This window comes from Pungitius pungitius, chromosome 17 (genome assembly GCF_949316345.1).
Source record: "Pungitius pungitius chromosome 17, fPunPun2.1, whole genome shotgun sequence".
NCBI lineage: Eukaryota > Metazoa > Chordata > Actinopteri > Perciformes > Gasterosteidae > Pungitius > Pungitius pungitius.
In genome coordinates, this window is record NC_084916.1 from 13007651 (window position 1) to 13029419 (window position 21769).

The 21769-nt window shown below is 43.9% G+C and overlaps 4 protein-coding genes across 4 annotated transcripts; all 4 read right to left on the bottom strand.

Annotated features, from left to right (window-relative positions):
- Positions 1-491: 491 nt before the first annotated feature.
- Positions 492-3062, bottom strand: LOC119219352 (homeobox protein Hox-A7-like). The gene is made up of 2 exons (XM_037474520.2): positions 2595-3062; positions 492-1746 (listed from the first exon to the last, which is right to left on the bottom strand). Exons 1-2 carry the CDS (start codon positions 2956-2958, stop codon positions 1433-1435), a joined length of 678 nt encoding a protein of 225 aa, XP_037330417.1. The 5' UTR covers positions 2959-3062; the 3' UTR covers positions 492-1432.
- Positions 3063-5330: 2268 nt separating this feature from the next.
- hoxa9a (homeobox A9a) lies at positions 5331-10523 on the bottom strand. The gene is made up of 2 exons (XM_037474510.2): positions 7321-10523; positions 5331-6946 (listed from the first exon to the last, which is right to left on the bottom strand). The coding sequence occupies exons 1-2, from the start codon at positions 7868-7870 to the stop codon at positions 6702-6704; spliced, it is 795 nt and encodes a 264-aa protein (XP_037330407.1). The 5' UTR covers positions 7871-10523; the 3' UTR covers positions 5331-6701.
- An 810-nt stretch (positions 10524-11333) lies between these two features.
- On the bottom strand, positions 11334-14174 carry LOC119219329 (homeobox protein Hox-A10). The gene is made up of 2 exons (XM_037474484.2): positions 12999-14174; positions 11334-12266 (listed from the first exon to the last, which is right to left on the bottom strand). The coding sequence occupies exons 1-2, from the start codon at positions 13855-13857 to the stop codon at positions 11992-11994; spliced, it is 1134 nt and encodes a 377-aa protein (XP_037330381.2). The 5' UTR covers positions 13858-14174; the 3' UTR covers positions 11334-11991.
- Positions 14175-18228: 4054 nt separating this feature from the next.
- hoxa11a (homeobox A11a) lies at positions 18229-20916 on the bottom strand. Its single transcript, XM_037474503.2, has 2 exons — positions 20158-20916; positions 18229-19415 (listed from the first exon to the last, which is right to left on the bottom strand). The coding sequence occupies exons 1-2, from the start codon at positions 20831-20833 to the stop codon at positions 19183-19185; spliced, it is 909 nt and encodes a 302-aa protein (XP_037330400.2). The 5' UTR covers positions 20834-20916; the 3' UTR covers positions 18229-19182.
- Between the last annotated feature and the right edge of the window lie 853 nt (positions 20917-21769).

Genomic DNA, 21769 nt, shown 5'->3' on the forward strand with positions numbered 1-21769 from the left:
ATGTTCACGGCTCCCTGCCACGTGACAAGACGCGGCCAATAGGAAGACGAGCCGGGTCGTTAAATTGTATTGCTGTGTTGTAAATTTTCATAAACAACAAAGGATTTATGACCCGGCGCTGGAGAGAGAGAGAGATTGGGAGAAAGGGGAGGGGGGGGGGGGGGGAGACAGAGAAGGAAGGGGGCAGGTCACCGTCAGGCGCCATCTTACCGAGGACAGAGGGAATGCAGAGTTCAACAGTAGTTTCCTTCTTGCCCCATCTCGCATCCTCATAGCTCACATTCCCCAACTTAAGTGTTTACCCAACACTCTTAACACAACTGCAACACGTTTCCTTTCGTGCAACGTGACGTTGTTTACGTAGGACACCGCGTACTGGAGGCGTTACGTTAAGACGCAAGCGGTGCGTATTTCCACTGTGGCTGTCGAGGTGGTTACAAAAGATTTAATTCCCAAATATTCCATACAAACGAATAGACAAGAACAAGCTATTTTTTATTTAATTATATTTTCATTCACAGACTTGAGACATTCCCAGAGGTTATTTATTTAGTCACATGTTACTTATAGGTAACATTGGAAAAGTAGCCACTTGACCTAAATATATCACAGTATGTGTCCAAATTAGGTTAGAATAGACTAGTCATTTTACAACAACAAAAATGAATGACTTTATGCTTAAAATATAATGCTGTTAAAAATAAATACGCGTGGGCGTATTGTTGAAAGTAACAAATGCGTGGTAGAAAGGGCAAGAGCACTTCACAGTAGACGGCTAATATATCCGAGCATTTACGTTTTCCTGTTTGTAAGCAATGTGACGAGGTAGGTCACCACTCGACGAAATGTGTCCTTTGATCCTGCTATGAATGGGGTAAATATGCAGCAAAAAAAGGGGGTACATAAGCATTCTACGCAGTTGTGTTTTTTGTTTTAACTAACGGAAATCAAACGAAGCATCTAAATCACAGTTGGAGGCGTTTAACGAAATATTCCCTTTGGCCTAAGGCACCTTTCAGCAGATTTGCTCCCTTTAGAAAAACTGTGGAGAAGGATCACTCGAATAGGTACAATAGCACTCACAGTCAATTTATACATTAATTCATTGGTGTCAGCGTTTAATACTAGCATGTGCATACAAATATTAGGTAGTTTTTCGTTAAGGAATGTTCTATCATAAGGATTTTGATCAGCTAAATTACACGGAAATGTATAAGAATACATGGGACATTTAAATGCTCTTTTTTACAGACTTTGAATCTGTTTCGGATTTGAATACTAACCAAAAAAAAATCATTATTGTGGTCAGTTGCATTGTATTAATTAGCCCAAAAAAGCGTTTAGTTTATGAATGACATAAACGGACTATAGACATGAGAGAAACATACAAGATGTAACGGTTTTCCATGTGTTGCTCTCTCCGTTCCATTTGTTACTTTGCAGCAGTTTCTGACTCCACGCCGGAGCTGCGGGTGTCTTCCTCCTCGTGCCCTCTGGGCTCCGGTACCGCCCTGGTACCACCACGCTCTCCCCCGGCCGCGGACGCCGATTCCTCCTTCTGATCTTTTTTCCACTTCATCCTGCGATTCTGAAACCAGATTTTGATCTGTCTCTCTGTGAGGCAGAGGGCATGGGCTATCTCGATCCTCCTCCGTCGGGTCAGGTACCGGTTGAAGTGGAACTCCTTCTCCAGCTCCAGGGTCTGGTACCGGGAGTAGGTCTGCCGCCCCCGCTTTCGGTTTGGATCTGCGGAGGATAAGATGAGCTACTTTTTTTCTTCTTCCTGCACTGATGGAAGGTGATACAGCATAAATAAGCTAATAATATGCTGTTGAAATGTATTCTGGCAATAAAAAGGATTACATCGTTTTGAAAGTGTTTGATCTATTTGTGATTGCGCAACTCATTCTGGCACATGTTTTTTGCATCACTCCTTTCAACACACGTACCGCCTCACAGTACAGGGGAAATACTTGTTTGTAAAGTTATCTGCATCTATTTATAGCAGTCCTACTTTGATGCTGCATGCCTTTCCTATTAAATGTGATACCCACCGCACCAAAGGAGCCGTTACAGCCCAAAACATCACCGCCTCCCTTCAAAACGATAACAAATGACAATGTTTCGAATGACTTGCGTTCTAAATCCACTTGACTTCTTTATGTAGCCCACAATGCTGGTGCATATTGATCTAACATTGTATAAGAGCGAGTTTCAGAAAATTCCAGAGCCTCTGCAGTGCAGACCCAATTAAGAAAGGAGCTGCAGAGTGCAAGAGAACTGATTTACACAACAGACAGGTCTTTTTTTTTACAACCACAAATGGGAGAAGAGGCTGTAGGAGTAATATGAGTGCAGAGAAACCCCCCAGCGGCAAGGTCTCCACGTACTGAACACACAGAAGCGCCGGCCAAATGAATTTATGGCTGCAGAACTCATTAGTTGCGCAATAAAAGTTTTACGATTCTTTCCCTGCAACACCAATGGCTACTCGAAATTAATTGAACCACTAACGGCCAATGTAAGTATCCCAATATTTTTTAAAAGCATTGACCCGCAGGCTTTAAAATAGAACATACGCGACGGTACCATACCTGATGCCCTCATCCAGGGGTACATCCGGTATTCTTTGTCCGGCGGCAAGGTGAGGGGTCCCGGCTCCGGATGGCAGCAGCTGTCGCTGAACAAGCGGCTCTGGTCAAACAGGCTGCAGCGAAGTGGACGCGCGTCCTGCCCGGGGCCGTATGCCGCGAACGCGGGGCGGCTCTGGTACACGGCATTATTGACGCCGTACACTGCAGTTGGAGATGGCGAGAACGCAATGGCCGCGGCGGTCCGAGCCGAGGGATAGTCCTCTCCACTGGGTCCAACACTGCAAGACGCCCGCTGTGCGTTTGGGAAGAGGGAACTACCCGCCGTATATTTGCTAAGAAGACCATCCACATAATAAGAACTCATATTTTTTTTTCTCCCTGATTTGTTGGCCCAGAATCCTCAGTGTCGTTTTTACGAGGTTGCGTGATATATGACAGCAATACACCCTAGATTTACACCAAACCCCATTTTCACTCTGGACCAAAGAACTCACACACGTGACTTGGGCCTGGCAGCTCTCAGCCAATCAGCAAGTAGACATGGATATCATTATGGTGCAGGACTGCAGAGCAGGATTAACGCTTCACACACAATTACATGCACACGTGTAAACACATAAAAGATCATTTCTGGCAATAGTGTTATAGGGGGAAATTAGGTTGTATAAGGGCATGTTTTATAATGTATTTGAGTATAACTAACTAAATCTAAATGAATAATCTGGTTAAAAAAAATGTTTTATTTGTATGTTTTTTATTTCATACCTTCATACAAGGAACCTGCTTATTTGTAACAAAAATAATCTACATACTCTCATAAACTACACTAATATACAGTACAGCATTAGCTAAAATAGTATAACTGCCAAAGAACTATTCCGACACAATAGGATGTTGTATATGTAAAACATTTGTTAGACGTTTGATATAAAATATATAAGGGTCAAATATAACATATTGATTAAAATGTCAAGTGCAAACAATCCATGATGTACACAAACATTCCATTTTCTAGTAAATTGGAACACGATAGCTTTGAATTTGGGCATTGACACTGGATGTTTGTGGTGCAAACATCACAACTGTTATTGTAAGTATGAAATTATAATACTGCTCAATCCACCATGAAGATGTGTTGCTGTTATTAGACTGTTACTTAAATAATTAGCTACCATAAACACCAACATTTAAAATAACACGTTCAGTCACAATGACACTGAAGAAAAAAACAATAGCAGAAACAATAATAGCATTACACCTTAAATTCGTTGGAATTTTTGTGAACATTGAAAACTATAATATGGCATCTTATTATGTTTTGCGTAACCTAAAGGTGGAAATTCATTTTTTTGTTAGGAAATTCAAATTCAGTTAGAAATGCAATGAGGAATCTGCTCATATGCTAGTGTCAATAATTATATCATCGTTTATAGCATTACAACTAAACTATTAATAACTTGTGTCTATAAAGCTGTACCCTATTAAAGAAAAAAAGATAAACGCGACTTTGTGAAGACTCAATCCAGCAGTCACAGTGTGCCAACTCCTTCATTCATGCAGAGCCGCGGGCTGGAAAAAGCGATGTCTGCACCGAGACTGTAAAAAAGGTGTGAAATTATTTTTGTTAGACTATTAAAAAACATGTAACGACTGCGTGTTCCCTAGTGCAGGTTCACTGAGGAGCAACAGAAATAGCACCGGGAACATTGTGGAACAGTGTCGCCATCCTCTGGTCACTAATGAGCACTGCAGGGTGGAAAGACCAAAGTGCGCAGGCGCCTTTTCTCTTTCTGCTGCAATCCAGGATGTAGTGCAACACAAAACTAAAGGAAAACATGCTGAAAATGGATTCGTCGTTTTTTCTGGAACTTTAACAGATATGTCCAGATGCATTAAAAAATAAAACCCATCTCCTTCAGGCCAACCACTGTGTTTGAAGCTAGCCGCTGGCTTTATTGCTCTTTCTCCTTTAGGATGGGCCCGGCGAAGGAGCAGAGGGCGGAAGGTTCCCAGGTAGAAACACAAAGGATCGCTCCAAAATGACCGTGAGTCCTGCGCGTCCCCGTTGGGGAAAGTCCAATAAAGCTGATCATTTCCGCTCGGCCTTTTGTCCAGGGTGCAGTCCCACAGAAAGAGAAGGAAAAACAAATGGGTGCCATTCTGGAAACGGCCTAATTGTGTCTGGACGGCAATAAAGCCATTAAAACTGGAATGCCAGACAGTATAGCAGACCAGGCGTTTTATTGCACTGTCTCTGGTTGAGTCTTTGAAGTTTGGGTCCATCTGGGTCCCTTAACGCGTCACAACAGCACTCCAGCTGGACTAAAGTCCGACTTACTCTCTAACTACGATCATCAGTGTATTTGAAGGTATTAATCAAAACTTAACCGGGTGTTGCTGACAAAGGCGTGTTTTATCTTAAACGTATTCGTGGATTTGCTGTGCTCTTGTGCCTTATACTTTCACCTACACATGCCGGCTTTGAGAAACCTCACAAATGCAGACCTCTTACTTAAAAATCAGATCTCTTCTCTTAAACCTTCGTGGGTGAATAACTCGGGTAATTTTGCACATTAAAACAAAATTAAAAAAAACCCTGCAAAACCCCCTCCTAATCTTAGTGATAAGGAATGGCGCTAATGGTGAAGCTTTCGGTCGAGCCTTCTCTGCATATCTGAGCTGAGCAGCCATACATCGGTTGCATTATTTTGGGCTTCAGCTGTTGAAGCCCTCGATGTCCTTTTTTTTTTTTTTTTAGTTGTTGTGTGTCCTCTCGCCTCGCAGCGCTTCGCACCCCATAAAAGGTTATAGCGGTAATTGTCTTTTATGGCTGCATGCTAACAACATCCTCTGCCAAGACATAGCTCTTTCCCCAAACCGAAACATACACACGTACACACACACACACACACACACACACACACACACATATACAGATATTCGTCTAGGTGTATATTTGGGTGTTTTCTTCTAATCAAAATGCTTGATGTTAATTACAAAAATCTGCTAAATGTGGATAATTTCCACTAATTTTGTGTTCGTAATAGTTTAGTCTGTTTTTTTGAATGTGCGTTTCCGCGTGTGGGGGTAGGGGGTGGGCTATGTTGACATCTACTTGACAGCAGTAACCTTCATATAATTTTGCAGTGCACGAAGCAGCTTCAATTCTTTTTTGTTGTGTAGCGTAAATTTGCAAATTGAGATTATAGTGTAGCATAAAAATATCATCTCGACGAGAGGCCAAAATGTAATAAGAATGTGCATGCATTCACAGACAGGCCTATAATTTGTTTTATTTAATAAATAAAGTACAAATTACATTAATCAACCAAAAGTCAGACGGCCGACAGACCGTGAGGTATTTAATATGTAGCCTACAGTGTTTTATTTTATTTCCCTCTCAACAACTAATATTACTTTGAAAATGTTACTCCCTGAAATTCATAGTTCAGCATCTAATGCAAGCAAATCTACTCCAATCCGCAATCGAAGAAAAAAAAACGTCATTATTATGGTAGGTAGTTGAAAGACATAGGTAGTCAATCGTGTCGTGTTATATAGCTTCTATTACATATTTTAATTTAGTGTTGTAGCATTTCCAAGAGGTTTATGAGGTCTATGAACCTACTTCAACATGCCATCAGTCAGTTCTCTATACGGGTCCAACGTTAGATTCAAACTCATGGTCATCAGTCATAGTTCTAAGCAGTAAGGGAGAAACAACAGCAAAATGAATACATTTTACGAACTATACGCCGAGGGGACTCTGAAATAGACAACAAGTATAACTACAAACAAGAGCACACACAGCTAGAAACATCCTTACACAAACAAGCACAGGGACCAGGCCAACTAATACATTTTAACGAGGTATTAATAAAATAGTCATGAGAAAATAACAAACACAAAATGAGTGTGCACCGTTCAAATTGTGCAAACTGAAGCCCATGCTTTTTTTCTTCTTCTTCTTCTTTTTTTTTAACAGGACAAACAAGCCTAACAGCTTCTGTTATACAGAACAATAAGACAATGAGTTTAAAAACAAGGTCCAGCAGGGTTAAGAGCTTCCACACTCACAGCTCGCTATAAGTACTGTCAATCTGCGGTTCAGTCGCTCTCTTTCGGTGCGCCGTCTTTATTAAACTTCTTCATCTTCATCCTGCGGTTCTGGAACCAGATTTTAACCTGTCTCTCGGTGAGGTTTAACAGCCTCGCCACCTCGTACCTACGGTCCCTCGTCAGGTAGGTGTTAAAGAGGAACTCTTTCTCCAGCTCCAGGATCTGGTGCTTGGTGTACGGACAGCGCTTTTTTCTCGTGGCACTCGCGTGGAGCCAGTTGGCCACCGGGTTATCTGGAAAGAGTGGGGTGCGACATTGGTATGAGCGGCCTGTGCCGGGTGACCAAAGGCAAAACCCCCCCAAAACAAACGGTACTCATAATGCCCCCCCCCCCTACCCCCCTAAAAAATGGTTTCCCTCTAATCAAAAGAAAATCCTGCATCCAAATAAAATCTACCACTATTTCTCCTCTACATCACGCTCACTTTAAAGAGCAAATGGTTATATTATATAGCAATGGGAGCTCGGCCATTAACAGTCCCCATAAGGAAATGGCACGTTCAGAATGGCATCTGTTCAGAAGCGCACCCCCCATCGGCACCTCAGTCCTTTCTGCTTTATATGGTGTAAATAGACTATAAACATGGAGGGGTCCGCCGCGACTTACTTGGATCGAGCGCCGGTTTCTCTTCGCTTTCTCCGCTCGTATCCCCTCCGTGACTGGACAGCGCGTCCTTTTCCACCGGGGACGCCGTGGCTACGGTCCCGTTGGCGTAATCGGAAAGCAGCAGCGCCGTGTGGGAGCCGGGCAGCGCGCCGTCAGCTCGCGTCCCCGGACCCTCCGGTTTGATTCCGTAGTGGTGGGTCGTCGGTAAACCGGCCATGGGCAGGGAACCGGACATGGGCTCCAGCAGCCACGACTGGTAGCGGCCGTCCGTGTCTGCGCCGACCGGGCCTTGGGGATGCCCATAATGGTGGTACACAGAAGAAACGCCGCCTGGGAACTGAGCGGGGACGTGACTCCACGACGGCCCGAAAACCGGAGGCTTGGACGGAAAGGTGCAGGTTCCGAGCTCGCCGTGGTCGCTAATGGAGGCGGGCTGCCTGGGGTGCTGCAGCCCGGGACCGGAGGTGTACCGCGGCACGGAGAGCTCCTCGCTCTCGGGCAAAATAAGCGAATCGACGTAGTAGCTGGTCAATGTTCCGGATGTCGACATGGCAGACAATTTAGACGCTCACATGTACACAGACATACAACAGATTCATGCAAAAGTAAAACGCGCGCGCACACACACCACACACACATACACACGCAGTAAACCCAGCCTCACAAAATAACAATGTGGAGAAATCAAGTAGCAACTTGGCCCCACAGAGAACTACAGTGGGCTAGTAATGGGGAGACAGGCTGCCGTGCCATTGGATAGCAGACACACGTGATCATAAAGGCTGAACAATAAAGGATAAATCAATCCCTTTGGTCATTATACTCACCGGTTTTCTTGTAACAACCTTTAGTTTTAAAGCTAAGAATTATTAGAATGTTATTTTGAAACGTTATCTGCGAGACTGAAAATGTAAATAACCGAATGAGAAATGTGTTTTTCAGTGTGGGCAACTGCTGATGGTGGAATTACCTTTGGATATCATAAACGATGCAGTGGTCTTTTGGAGGCCCCTATGTTACGAGATTCTTTATAGGGCACGTAAGCACCGTACCATTGCTGATCACCAAAACGCATTGTAACCACCACATTACATAAATGTTCAGCTCGGATTTGGAAAAAAAAATCCTAGATATCAAATGACCACCAAACGAATTACATTTTTCTTTATTTGCTATTAAGTACTTCCATTTTCCGTGTATTTTCTATTTTTAGCGGCACACTATTTTGCTGACTAACACAGTGAAAGGCATCGGGCTGATATTTAACATCAGGAGCCCAAAATGTTCTTTTTAATATATCTAGCAAAGTGAATATGTTTGCGAGGCTAATCTGTTGAAAACATGAAGGTATGTTGCACGTATGCACTTATGGTCTGATTTTTCAATATGCGTATTTCTCGGATTTGGCTTTTAGGTGATTGCTTTGTTCGCGTATCCGCTCTAACGCGTAATAATACACATTACAGCATACTAGCGTGCAGTTTTAACGAAGATAAAGCAGGGCTATGAACATATTTCATAGTTGGAAAAGAAAATCAATGAGCATAATTCTTTTTTTCTAATCTAGAATATTTTATTTTTAAATTCTCGATCAAATGGAAGGAAAATCATGCAATTCGTCTTGTGCGTTGAAGTTGTAAATCAGAAATATTGCATTGGCTATAATTACGGTGCAAATACATTACCTGACGTATTAAATAAAATAACATTTCCTGATATAACATATGACTGCATTATTATTAATTCTGAAACAATGGTTGGGAGTCTGAATTGTCACAAAATGGCAAAGAATAACAAAAAATACTACGATTCAAAATAACTAAACAAAACTGTGACACTAGTGATACCTTATATTTAATGAATATGTGTTACATGTTGTTTCACCCGCAGTTTAAAGCGTTTATTATTCACACAGCCGTTATCACTTGTGCAGGCCTGTACCATGCCATCATCACCGCCCTCAACAAATTAACTGCAATGCCGGCTTGCAGCCGGTGCCTCGGTGTAACGTCACAATCAAAAAGAGGTAAAAATCGTACTTGTGGTTTACCCCTTTTAAACTGAAATAGCTCGAGCAGTGGCAAAACCATGAAGGACAACAGCACATTTACAAAACAGTACGGATGTTGAGTGAAAAACGCACGCACGCATTTTAAGTGAAATAAATTATTAGTGAGGACACCACCCGGTTGAAAAATCGACATAACACAATTAAAAACATGCATGCATATTAACTTTGCATTTCTAAAAAAAGCCATATATCAAACTGCACAGGAAGCTACCTGAAAATAGTGCATCACAATCAACCAAACACTGACAAAAATGAATGGATACCATCGATGCAGATTGTTTTACTATGCGTATTAGTTTATAAACCAAGGCACTAAATCCCCCATCGCAGACCATGTCTACGAAACAGAAACCTTGAGTTCTCACACATCACACTGCGGCTTTTATTTATTACCAGCATATAAACGAAGGGCTTGGCCAACACCCCACAAGGCCACAGGCAATTCAATGCACAGGACTCGGCACTGCGTTCTTACTATCGAGAAGCAAAGGAAACGGGAAGAGGTTCCTAATGCGTTTTTCTAGTTTCAAGCTATCACCCCGATGGTAGTTGCACTGTATTTGGCCAGTGGAGATCAAACAAGCCGAGGGGGTAAAGTGTGCACTAAAAGTTCGAATAGACAAACACCTTCAGAGCAGGAAAAGACGGCACTTTGCCAATGGCTCTCAGGCTGTAAACCTAAATCAGGGTGTTTTTTTCACCCACTTTACCGCAGGGGCTATTCACTTCTTTTGCCTCTGCAGATAACAGCCTGTCTGGCGGATCTAAATTTCGCCATAAAGCCCTTCCCCTCCTTTTGTCTGGGCCACTATTGCGCAGCGGAAGCATCCGGTCCCATTGCCCACGGAGGTCGCTGTTGCCCAACTCACCTTCCCCTTCCCCTCCACTGCAGTGGTCGTAACCGAGGCCTTGTCTGGCGTGTCTGCGTCACATGCTGACGGAAAACACTCGCGGCTTAACCCTTAATCCCAGATCCGCGACGCGTACTGCGGCTCTGCTTTGATCGCGTATCGATTCGGCGCATATTCCCCGCGTCGGTTCATTTTAACGACGGAAAACCCAGCAGAGAAGACGAAGGGAGACCGTTTAAGAATACAGCCTAAAACAATAGCCAGGAAACCATGCTATGTTTATAAATGACGTGCCCCCCCCCCCCCCCCCAAACGCATATTCACAATTCTCTCCAAATCCCATCATCTGTATGTCACTGATTTGCTTCCGTTTTTGTGTTCTGATGTGTGGAACTGGGGCAGTTAAGACAGTTTCGTGTTGCAGAGTTAGAAACGGACCCCAACAACATGAAACTACCTAATCCACCGGGCAGTCAATCCGGGCCTCGAGTGAAACACAATGAGCCGACTCGTAACGCAGCGTTGTCACCGGGTCCCGTCAGCAAGTGTCCAATATCCGTCTGTATGGAGAAAGTACAACTGTGTTGTACACGCGAAGCTAGTGCAACAAGGCGCAACCCCCCCCCCCCCCCCAAAAAAAGAGAAACGGTGCATGGACTTACCCGATCCTCGAAATATAAATCCTAGTATTGCAAAAACTAAAGCAGGAGGTGAGGTTTTATGTATCCACAGTGTATCTGTGCGGTTCAGATTTCTAGCAGAGAGCCAGGCCTCCTCTCCTCTCCGTGTGGAAGGCTCTCTTACGACTGAAGCTGCTCTTAGAGGAGAGGGAGAAACATCATATAGCAGCCAGTCATAAAACTCTACAATAGCCGCCTGGGCATGCAGCTAGACGGCTTCGACCTTAATATCTTAATCATTTCCGATTCCCAGTACCTTGGGCTAGAGAACATTTGTGAGCCGGTTTACAAAAAAAAAAAAAAAAAAAAAAAACTTGATTCTCCGTAGATGGACACATTCATTTTTTTCATTCTGTACACTTTAAGAATATAATCCCATAGTACAAATATACAAGCAGCTACTTCTCAATGTGAGCTGATAATTTATTAAGCACTACACAAAAACACAATGTCATGTACACAGAAATATACAACAAAAACGTTCCTACGACACACCGTTTTCGTGTAAACGTCCTCCACTTGATTAAAGATTCAACTCACACATTTAGTTCATACATTGAAAAGGCCTATATTGTGGTAAGAGTACATTTAATCAAAGGTGAATTATTCCTCCCTTGGTGATACGTTGGATCCCAGTGGGTGAAACGTGTTTTCTAAAGGAGAACTTTTATATCATGCAGTTCCAATTCAGAGAAAATAAATTCATATTTGTTCAAATTATAAGATATTTTATTTTTGAGCATTTGGGAAGGGAGTGGTCATTTTAAGACACCTTCCAAGTTTTTTTTTTTTATTGCGTTAATTTAACCCCACTGACGACACCATCCAACCGTACGACAGAAGTGACTGAAACATTTGGACAATATGAAAACACAGCATCAGAAAACGAACATATTGAACTCATAACTTTTTTCCCCCTTTTCTTCCACATTTGTCTGAATCTACGATCTGTAAGCGCGTCTGGAAATAAGTCCGCCAATGAAATGAATCAATATGTGGACAGAGTGGTGAAGTAGGAGCATTGCTTTTACCAGTGATCTTCTTTTTTTCAACGTGATCACCTAATTCATCATGAAAATCCGTAGTTGGAAGTGAGCTCCCGGATCCGGTTTTCTCGCGTCATTTTCTTCAGTTTCATCCTGCGGTTCTGGAACCAAATCTTAACTTGCCGGTCGGTCAGGTGGACGCTTTTACTGATCTCTAGGCGGCGCTCTCGGGTCAGGTACATGTTGAAGAGGAACTCCTTCTCCAGCTCCAGTGTCTGATGCTTGCTGTATGGACAGCGTTTCTTCCGGCCGCTTTTAGCTGTCAGCCAGTTGGCCGTGTTTTCACTTTTTGTTTCTCCTATAGAAAATGGAAGACACGTGGTTTGATACATTGGAACATGGGGAGCGTGCTTGTGCTGTGTATTACGTTCGTGTTTACACGAATGTGCGGTTGTGTGTGTGTGTGTGTGTGTGTGTGTGTGTGTGTGTTATGCGTAAACGACTGCTTTGCACTTGTCTCCGAGTTGAAATTTCAGTAATAGTTAGAAAATATCACATGGAAGTTTTAAACCAACCTTGTTTTTGTGTCACAAGCCGTGAAAAAATATTATTATAGCAAAGAAAAATATAAAAGGCCTATGCAGGTAGGCCTATTTGCCTGAGCATTTTACGCGGCGCTCTTAAAAACACTGCCTACAAGTACCGGTAGCTATAATGTGTTATATATTATATTTTAGGTTTATTTAATCACGTGTTCATTCGTTTTAACTGAAATAAAACCCCAGAGTTGATTCATTTGTTCAAACCTATAGCCATGCCCTCCAGTAGCTAACGTCTTTCATGTTTACGCATAATCCTCTGGGGCTTGTTCATGCACATATACATTATAACTCACCAGCTAACCACCAACTTAGAAACAACCTTGGACACCACGCCGTGTAACTGCAACGTTTCCATACCCGTGTCTTGACTTGTGACATTGTAAGTCTAACCAAAATAGAACTTCACAGGTGCCATTAAAAAAGTCTCACTACACCTACATGCAACCAAAACAACAGCACAGGTCCACGCCTAAAAAAAACGCGATTACCTTTAGCTGTCTTCGTCTGTCTCTCTTTGACATGCTCCTCCGTCTCGTCAGCTGAAGAGACGTCTGCATCCGAGGACTCGCGTGCCTCCTCGGTCCCCGGCGCAGCGTGAGCCTGCTGGTCGGTGTTTCCCGAAGACAAGGGCTCCTCTCTGGTCCTCCCGTCCAGCGCCGGGGCTGGGGTGGTCGGCGGCGTGTGGAAGCGAGCAGGAGCAGTGGGGTGTAGGCCAAACTGAGAATGGGAAGGGTTCGGCTGGGGGATGTTGTTGGTGTTGTAAAGTTTATGAGAATGTGCGTGCGTCTGAGACAAGCGGAAGTAGCCCGGCACAGGGACTGAACCCCTGCCGCCGCCATCGGTGACTGTACAAGAGCTCGCGCCAAGCCCGGCTGCTGTTAACCTCGAATACGTAAGATCTTCGCCGTTTGAGGCTTTGGGGCACTTCGGCTGCTCATACAGGCAGTATGTGCTCTCCTGCTTAATACTCTGCGGGAACGAGCAGGGCGCGACCTGAGGTCCCGCCGGGTGCTCTTGGTCCATACGACATGACCTCTGCGCGTCAATCCACATCTCCATGCTAGACATGTACGCGCCAGAGGCGGACACCACGTTTTGGGAACCCACCTCGGCGCGCTTCCCCATACCTGGAAAGTATCCATAGTTGTGTGGTCCGTAAGGCACTTCCGTAGCGGCGCCGTGAGGCAGGCACACCGCACTCCCAGCGTAGTGCCCTCCGCCGCTCTCGTTGCGACCACCGTTGATCAGAGAATCCACTAAAAACGCATTTCCTGACGGACTGTCCGAACATGACATTATTGTGGTGTATTTTGGCGAAGGAAGAAGATAGCCCTTTCTGGCTGACATTTCTTGTGCAAAACATGCTGGATGTGATCAGAGGCACCCCCTTCTCAGCCGCGCGGACTGTAAAACCAATGGAAATGCTCGAAGGTGGGCAGTCCCTCCCATTCCGTGTCTACGCAGCATGCAGCCGGAGCCATATCCATCATGGAGCTGAGACGGAGGGGAAAAAGGCAGCAGAGCACTCAGTGTGCTCCCTTACCTTGCCTTAATGCACCACTATTACCCCTTAGGAGGGGCGAGGTCCAGCATGATACGTTTGAAAAGCAACATTTCATTTATTTAAGTCGTCGAACTAGCTTCGAAATACATTGTCCACAAGTTATGTCTGATCCGATTGTCTCTTTCCCACATTCAAAGCGAACGTTACCACCAATTTAAATAGGTGCAAATCAGATTAATCAGGTTTGTAAAAAAAAAAAAAACCTCAAATAAGAATAATAGAAACTCATTTCAAATGTAACCACAAACACAAGGCCAGCCCAATAAATAAATAATGATTTTGTGGCGTCCATTAGCTGAAAGAAATACTGAGCTGTGTAAGATGTGTTGTCTGGAGAGATATACTTACAGGAACTTACAGGAATAGCCTGTATGGTCACACAAAACATTTCTGTCTCTTCATGTTTATGTTCACTATTGTTAAGCTTATTATTACGTTATTTTTCTGTATGTCTATTTCATGTGCCAGTACAGCGGGACTAGAAAAACGTATGTGTACGTATGTGTACGTGTAGCCATACCTGAACTATGAAGTTGATTCAGATTTTTATTTTTTTTGCTGCACAGTGAAGGACTCATTCACTATTACTTTAAACATAGTCCGTTTTAATATAAGAAAGATATCGGATAACTTAAAACTTGATTAAGGCCAATTCAGTGTGATTAACACCTATCCCCGTGCGTAAATAATAGCCAACCAAACCCCTGAATAAAAGCAAATAAAGATGACTTAACAAAAACAGCCTTCATATAAATATCTGTCTTATATTGTTCAAATTGTTACAGCAACTTTTACACATTCAGTTCCCAAAATATAACTGCAGTTGTTAATAATTTCCTGTATTAGAGCCTTTTAGGTCTGGGTTTTCTTCTTCGTTGTGAATTACATGATAAAGATGTTATTCCACATCTGGCCCTTTATGTAAATATTTTATATTCATAATTAATAATTTATCGATCTATATTACGTTATGATTTATATGAATAATTGTTGTGTTCCAGATATTTTTGATTAATTAAGATTTTGAAATGAGCTAGTATGTACCCAACGTGTCTTTACGCATTTAAAAAAGGTATTTTTTTATTTTTTAACATTGTATTGGAAAATTTTGAGTTTTCATGAAAATGCTGATAAATGCTGCAGTATACGAAGAAAAACTTTTTTTTAAATCCAAACTTCTAAGTATTTATCATGGCGCCGCATTGTGCAAAGAGCAGGCTCAATGTACCAAAGCAAAGCAGACTTAAAGGTTGTCATCCTGTTGGTCCAATTCTGGGCAATAAGGCCCACAATAAAACTCTCTTTCCAGTGTCCTTGGCCATGTGCACTCTAATGCTCTCTCCAGGTTGGAGCTAATCTCGGCCAGCTTTGCCATTAGCAGGCCCAGGTGGCCGCAAGCCCTCCCGGGTTTTTTTGCCGCCTGTTGTACGGAACTGAGGAAATTCGGGAGAAATTCATAAATTGAGCCCATTAACGATTCCAAACCGCTGCGTCATTGACCTTTCATGTATTTACGCGAGCTTGGATTGTTTTGCGCGTCGACGGTGTGGATGTTTGTCAATCACTGCCGCTCACAATGCAAATATTTCAAATAGCTTGAATGACTGAAAGTCTTTTTAATTACGCCCAAGGATCCACGATAGCAATACATTTCGAATTCCAAATGACATGTTGTTTAAATGAATAGCGAATACCTTTCTACAGCGCAAGAGGCTTAGGGGCCAAGGCCCTACACCAAGCATATTAAATACATTTTATATATATATATACATTCAATAAATAATTCACCACAGAGCCGACCGACTAAATAAGGTTTGTGTACTCTTCCCCACAGTGGCGTGTTCCTTAAGGGGCATATGAGCCAGTGAAGAAACTAAATACATGAATTAATTATCTGTGCGTATTAAATTGTTTGGGGCTTACACACTTCGTCGTGTGAAACTGGCATCTAAGGCCTATCGATATCGTTACGTTACAGTTATTAATCGTTGCTATTAAATCTTCATTTTCACAGCTGCTCGGCGATTACATCCCCAAAACAGCTCACCCTGACCACTAGCTTTGATCAGGCCCATATAATCGTAGCCGAAAGAGGCCGTTTGAGTCGTATCGTGTTCGTCTCGAGTGCCGTTATGAACAATAACGCGGCGTTTTATTACATCCAGCGGAAGCATTTTTTTTCTTTTCACGAGAGACAAAGGGGAAAGGGGGACTCGCGCCACACGTTCCGGGCTCCAGAAATAGTAACTCGCCACTCGGACTGACACCAAATCTCCTCAGAGTGCCGCTCTGTATCTGTGACAGGAAGGAAAAGGGAGACGCGGTTGCTGCCCTATCGCAAACAGATCAACTTTTCTAATAGCAGCTCGTATCCACTTGGCACGTACGGACAATAATGTGTTTGGGAAAGATGTCAAATGTTGTCCCTTTGAAGAGGAACGGGCATACGACCCAGCTGCTGTGTTTTAAGTCGAAGCTGTGTTTGCACGTGAACCATCTAAAGAAATAAAACCATTATTTTATATCCAGCACCCGCTCCAAACTGTCTCGTTAGCATGCTAACTATGTCTAAGGCAGATTTTTCCCCAAATCCAAAACATTTGTGGTTGAACTGGAAGGTTGGAGAGACGGGATCTCTCCAGGTACACGCCGGCCATGCTGTACTTTAACCATTAAAAGGCTCAAGCTCAGCAAAATGAATAGCACATGCAGCATGAAGGCTTGGCACAGATGTGTTGCCTTATTAGGGCCCCCAGGAGTACTTGTGCATGAGAAATGTAGAGAGCACAAAACGGACCCTATCTTGAACTAAACAAGAGTTGCATGCATGAGTCCGATTTGGACGTTCCGGAGATTCTACTATCCGGGCTTCGGCGAGTGTTGACACCTTTTTACCTGCTCGCATTCGAGGTGAGCTGGGAGACGAAAACATCCACGGCCATGACATTGGTCCCAATAGCGCCGCCCGGTGGCAGAGGTCAGACCGCCCCCCCCCTTTCCCTCCCCCCGGCAGCCTTGTGCCATGCTGATGTGGACGAACCGAACGAGAAGCAAAAGCCTCTCAAATGAAGTCGCTGCCACGAGCGAGGCGAGCCCGTCCCGTTCCTATCCGTCCCCTCTCCTTCGTGGCTCTGGCCTCCTTGGAAACAGTTAATAACCTTGGGTCTCAGACGGTTTATTGCACTGCACTCCAGTTGTACAAATGTCCCAGACTCAGACAGCTTTTATGGCACCGTTGCTGCGGCAACGGGGAGGATGTCCCGTAATTAGGGAAGGAATTCCAGCGCGCAGTAAAGGATGCGCAAGGCAAGGCCGGACTATGGCAGCGAGAGGCAACCATAAACTTCAGCCTCTCTCCCCGCGTTTATGGCCCTTTTGACTGTCATATATGAACGCCAATGCGCTGCAGCTAGCCCCCATAAACACAGTGATAACAACAGCAAATATGGTGACCCCCCGTCAGAGGAGACTGCCGTTGGAACAGTGTTTTCAGAGCCAATTGGCGTAAAGATAGCTTTCACGCACACATTAAAAAGAGCAAGAAGGATAGATTAAAAAAAGAAGAAAAGAATAGAAAATAAAGTGTAAAAAGTGATGAAATACAGAACGTTTTGCAGTTGCAAGTGTAGTGGACGCGAATAAAGGTGGATCTGCAAAGGTTCAATCACAGATATTTCCTTTAGATGGAATGCAAGAGCTGCAAAATGTGTCAAAATATCGAGAGACCAATCAGGATTAAAATAATTGCTTGGGGCAATGTTTGACAGCAGCAGATATACTTTTCTTTAGTTTACGCAAATGTTTGATCTATCGAACCCTTTTAACATTCAAGGGTTTTGAAAAGCAAATAAAGATGATCAGCCTCATGACTTAATGTTACTTTATTAACCAAAAGGCCTAAGATAAACTGATGCGTACAGTTTGTACTGTTTGTGATCTGTTCAGTTTGGAGATTTATTTCATAATTGACATGTTGAATGTGTGGATTTTTCATTGCTTTAAATGTTTTGGTCGTGTTAGAAAAAAACAACAATGACAACCCATAATTATTTCTAGCCCGAATTATTTTTGTCAATGATCTTTCATTTGTTTTTTATTTGGAAATATAGTATAATACATCATTTCGCATACCAAGCAATAGATTCAATGCGGTGACCCTGACCAGCGGTCAAACGTGAATTTGTATCTTCTTCAGACAGCAAATACCAAAGTATCACAAGTAATGAAAAAAATATTCTGCTATGCGTATCACTATAAGGCCAAACAGGCCCGCTGCGTGTGTGTGGATATGTTGGGCGTGAACCTCAGTGCAACTCCACGCGGATCCAGTGGACAAGCTTATCTCTCTGGTTTTGGCCTGCATTATCAATACTCAACTGATAGTCTCCAAAAACCCCAAAGGACAACGTGGATTCGGGTGTTGTGGATACGCGACGTATAACATGCGTATATGGCCCTGTGGGTTATTTACGAAAGGCGACAAAAGGTCAGTTCGGACTCCACGCGGGATCACAATAGTCTCCTTGTAGTAATGGACTTGGTTCGGCTTTATTAAAGGGGGAGTAAACGAGTGCTACAACATAAATAAGCACACACAACATAAACACGTTACATTCTCACCCGAAGTCATTGTTTGGTCACACCAATATAATTTCAGTTATTTAATTACATACCATCGGCCTCAATCCAATCCTTTTTTTTCTGATAGAAAAGAAAGTTAAACAAATCTTTTGATTACAAAAAACACTGGGTCAGTCAAATTAGTGGCTTCGCTCGCGTGGAGATAAAATAAAGAAGGCGTCGGTGAGTCACAATTAATACAAGGCGCCCTCGCAATCCATATTCACACCCCCCCCCCCCCACCCCACCCCACCCCGAAAAAAAAGTCTCAACATCTTAGTCCACGGACTGCCTTCTCTCGTGATTCCGACGAGGTTTGTCCTCGAACTTGAAACGAACCGATGAGTGTGTATAGCTTCCGTCGCTGGCCGACGTGCGCACGATGTGCATCGGGGGGGGGGGCCCAGCAGGAGAGTCGGTCTGTCTGTAAACGCAGTCGGTCCCACGGGGGGAGGACCGTGGATGCTGTGACGGGGCGTCGTTGACCCCTAGAGCAGAGGATTGGACGTATAATAATGTAATCTGTCCCTGTTGAGTTTCTTCTCCTTCATGCGACGGTTCTGAAACCAAATCTTCACCTGTCGGTCGGTGAGGTTGAGCATCCGAGACAGTTGCAGGCGTTTCTCCTTGTTAATGTACACACTGAAAAAGAATTCTCTTTCAAGTTCTCTGATCTGATATTTGGAATAAGGGCACCTTTTCTTACGGGTTCTCTGTCCATCTGGAATGCAAAAAACAAAACAAAAAAACATTTCAAATTAGTCCTTACTATGTCACAAACCGATTATGATCAAATTTCCTACATGAAGTGTACTTTATTTCCTATTTCAACATTTCAAATTTCACATATTTTAACTTGCACTGGAAAGTCCAAACCGTTCGCTAGACGATACACGTTGACCTCTACAATTAAAAGAGAACCATTAGCTCGCTTTTAAACAGTGTCAAGAGCATGCAGTGAAGGAGACACTTGCCTTAGGCAGTTTGCGTTTTAATTCTACATTTCATATAGTATTTTTTTATAGAACACCCAGGGGGTCAAATCTACAATTGGGAATGCACGATGGCTTTAACACAAGAGCCCACGTCGCTAAACCTCTAAACCAGACGCACAGCCCGCATTACACGCAATGTGCTTTGTTAATGCTAAGAAACCGTGAAACAAGAACGTTCAAAATACGTGAGAATAACGCAGGGTTGTATTACAATTTACAAAGATAACGTAAAAAATGCCAGGGAGTGTTACAAAAACAAAAAAAACGACCTCGTCTCTTTCACGGCCAATTTCAATTCCAAACACGTGATCCTGCAGTTTATAACAAAGTTGTGTTGGGGGTGGGGGTTGGGGGGGGGGCACATCTATAAACCTTATATGCTTATAAAACAGCATATAAAAATGTTAACAGCAGCGTGCAAGATTGCAAACTTTCTCTCATAACCGAGGCGCTGACTTTAATACGTACTGCTGCCGCTGGATTTCTCCTCATTGTTGCCGGAAGATAACCGCGGGCTGCCCGCCTCGTCTCGCTGCTCCTTCGCCTCGGTGTCCCCGCACGACGCTCCGTCCTCCGGCGTGGAGCTGGGCTGCTTGCTCGTCGCCTTGTCCCCCGAGTAGCCGCCGTGCGTCCCGGAGGGGCTCTCCGAGGCGTTGCCGTACGCGGAATCGTAAAACTGGTCGAAGACTTGTGGCAGCACGCCGTTCCTGCCCACGTTACCGTAGAAAGTGTTTGCAGAGGAGCCGGCGCTCGCGTGGTGGTGATGGTGGTGGTGGTGGTGGTACGCGGCGGCGGCGGCGGTGGGGCTATTTTTACCAAACATGTCCCCTACGACGGACGTTTGAGCCGAAAGACAGTCCCGGTGCACCATGTCCTCCGTGGCGGGGTAGCCGTGGGGCAAGTTGCCCCGGTGCGGCCATTTACCGGACGCCTCAATGGCCGCATAGTCCCTGAACGTCACCTCTCGGACGGGTTGGACCTGCGGCAGGTTAGAGGAGTAAGAGTAGGTCATGGGACGGGTGGACGGACTCTGGGACAGAAACGAGGGAAGACCGGAGAAATCTGCCCCCGCCGACACGTAATACGTGCAGCTGGGCAAATACATGTTCGATCCGACGGGGACCCTTTCGTCAAAATCCATCATCGTAGTTCACCTTCTTCTATAACTCTATGTTGTGGTTGGATTCCTCTAAAACCGCCCTGAACATGGCTCTGAGGTGCCGTGCCTCTTGCCTCTTTGAAGCAGGTTCGCTAAGCAGACATTTGGAGACGTAGGCTGACGTGGAGAACCATCTCCATCCACTCTACGGAGGAGGAGGTCACGTGACCAGACGGCAGAAATTGACAGATTTTCAGGCTGCGTATACGTGCGTGCATGCGTGTGTGCGTGTGTGTGTGTGTGTGTGCGCGTGTGTGCGTGTGTGTGTGTGTTTGCGTGTGTGAAGGGAAAGTGTGTGCAATGGATTTGATTATGAGTCCTAAATACTTGGCATTTTTTTATTAAAATGTTGCCCTAAGGATGAATTCCTTAACATGCAACGAAGTTATAGAGGAATACACAACTACAATTGAATGCGGATTTGAAAAGCTCGAAGTTAACCCAAACGTAATTATTAATTTCCCAGATGTGCGGTGCTTTCCACACTATACGTGCCTTTGAAAAATGTTGTGCGTAATTTGATTTTTTCTCCCTTTCCTTATTTTCTGAATTACACAACGCGGGAACAATGCAATTATTCTGACAACAAGTCATAACCCTACAATAACAGGACTGGACCAGAAATACTGTCCATTGACGACATTGACCTGAATTGGAGGAAGGAGACAACCAGCTTATCTGTAAAATCTGCTTTTAGAAACCTCTTAGTCATCATCATTTGGTGGTTTTACAACGTAGCATTTGGCCCAGTGGGCATTTTGTTATCAGGGTCATGTTCAAAGTAGCGGCTAATGTTTCAACAGACTACAGCCTTGCGTTAGTAACATTAGCCTATAAGACCAAACTGAATTGTTGAATAAATAAAGCGAATACGGGACAGAATAATAATAATAATATTTGGACGGATAGAGAGGACCTCAG

Bases quoted from the DNA above. Each gene is read 5' to 3' on its own strand.
- LOC119219329 (XM_037474484.2), bottom strand. From the start codon at position 13,857: ATGTCAGCCAGAAAGGGCTATCTTCTTCCTTCGCCAAAATACACCACA. The intron at 12,267-12,998 runs GTAATCGCGTTT...CATTTTCTATAG, and splicing joins ACAGACGAAGACAGCTAAAG to GAGAAACAAAAAGTGAAAAC.
- hoxa9a (XM_037474510.2), bottom strand. From the start codon at position 7,870: ATGTCGACATCCGGAACATTGACCAGCTACTACGTCGATTCGCTTATT. The intron at 6,947-7,320 runs GTAAGTCGCGGC...CACTCTTTCCAG, and splicing joins GAAACCGGCGCTCGATCCAA to ATAACCCGGTGGCCAACTGG.
- hoxa11a (XM_037474503.2), bottom strand. From the start codon at position 20,833: ATGATGGATTTTGACGAAAGGGTCCCCGTCGGATCGAACATGTATTTG. The intron at 19,416-20,157 runs GTACGTATTAAA...TTTGCATTCCAG, and splicing joins GGAGAAATCCAGCGGCAGCA to ATGGACAGAGAACCCGTAAG.
- LOC119219352 (XM_037474520.2), bottom strand. From the start codon at position 2,958: ATGAGTTCTTATTATGTGGATGGTCTTCTTAGCAAATATACGGCGGGT. The intron at 1,747-2,594 runs GTATGGTACCGT...TATCCTCCGCAG, and splicing joins CCCCTGGATGAGGGCATCAG to ATCCAAACCGAAAGCGGGGG.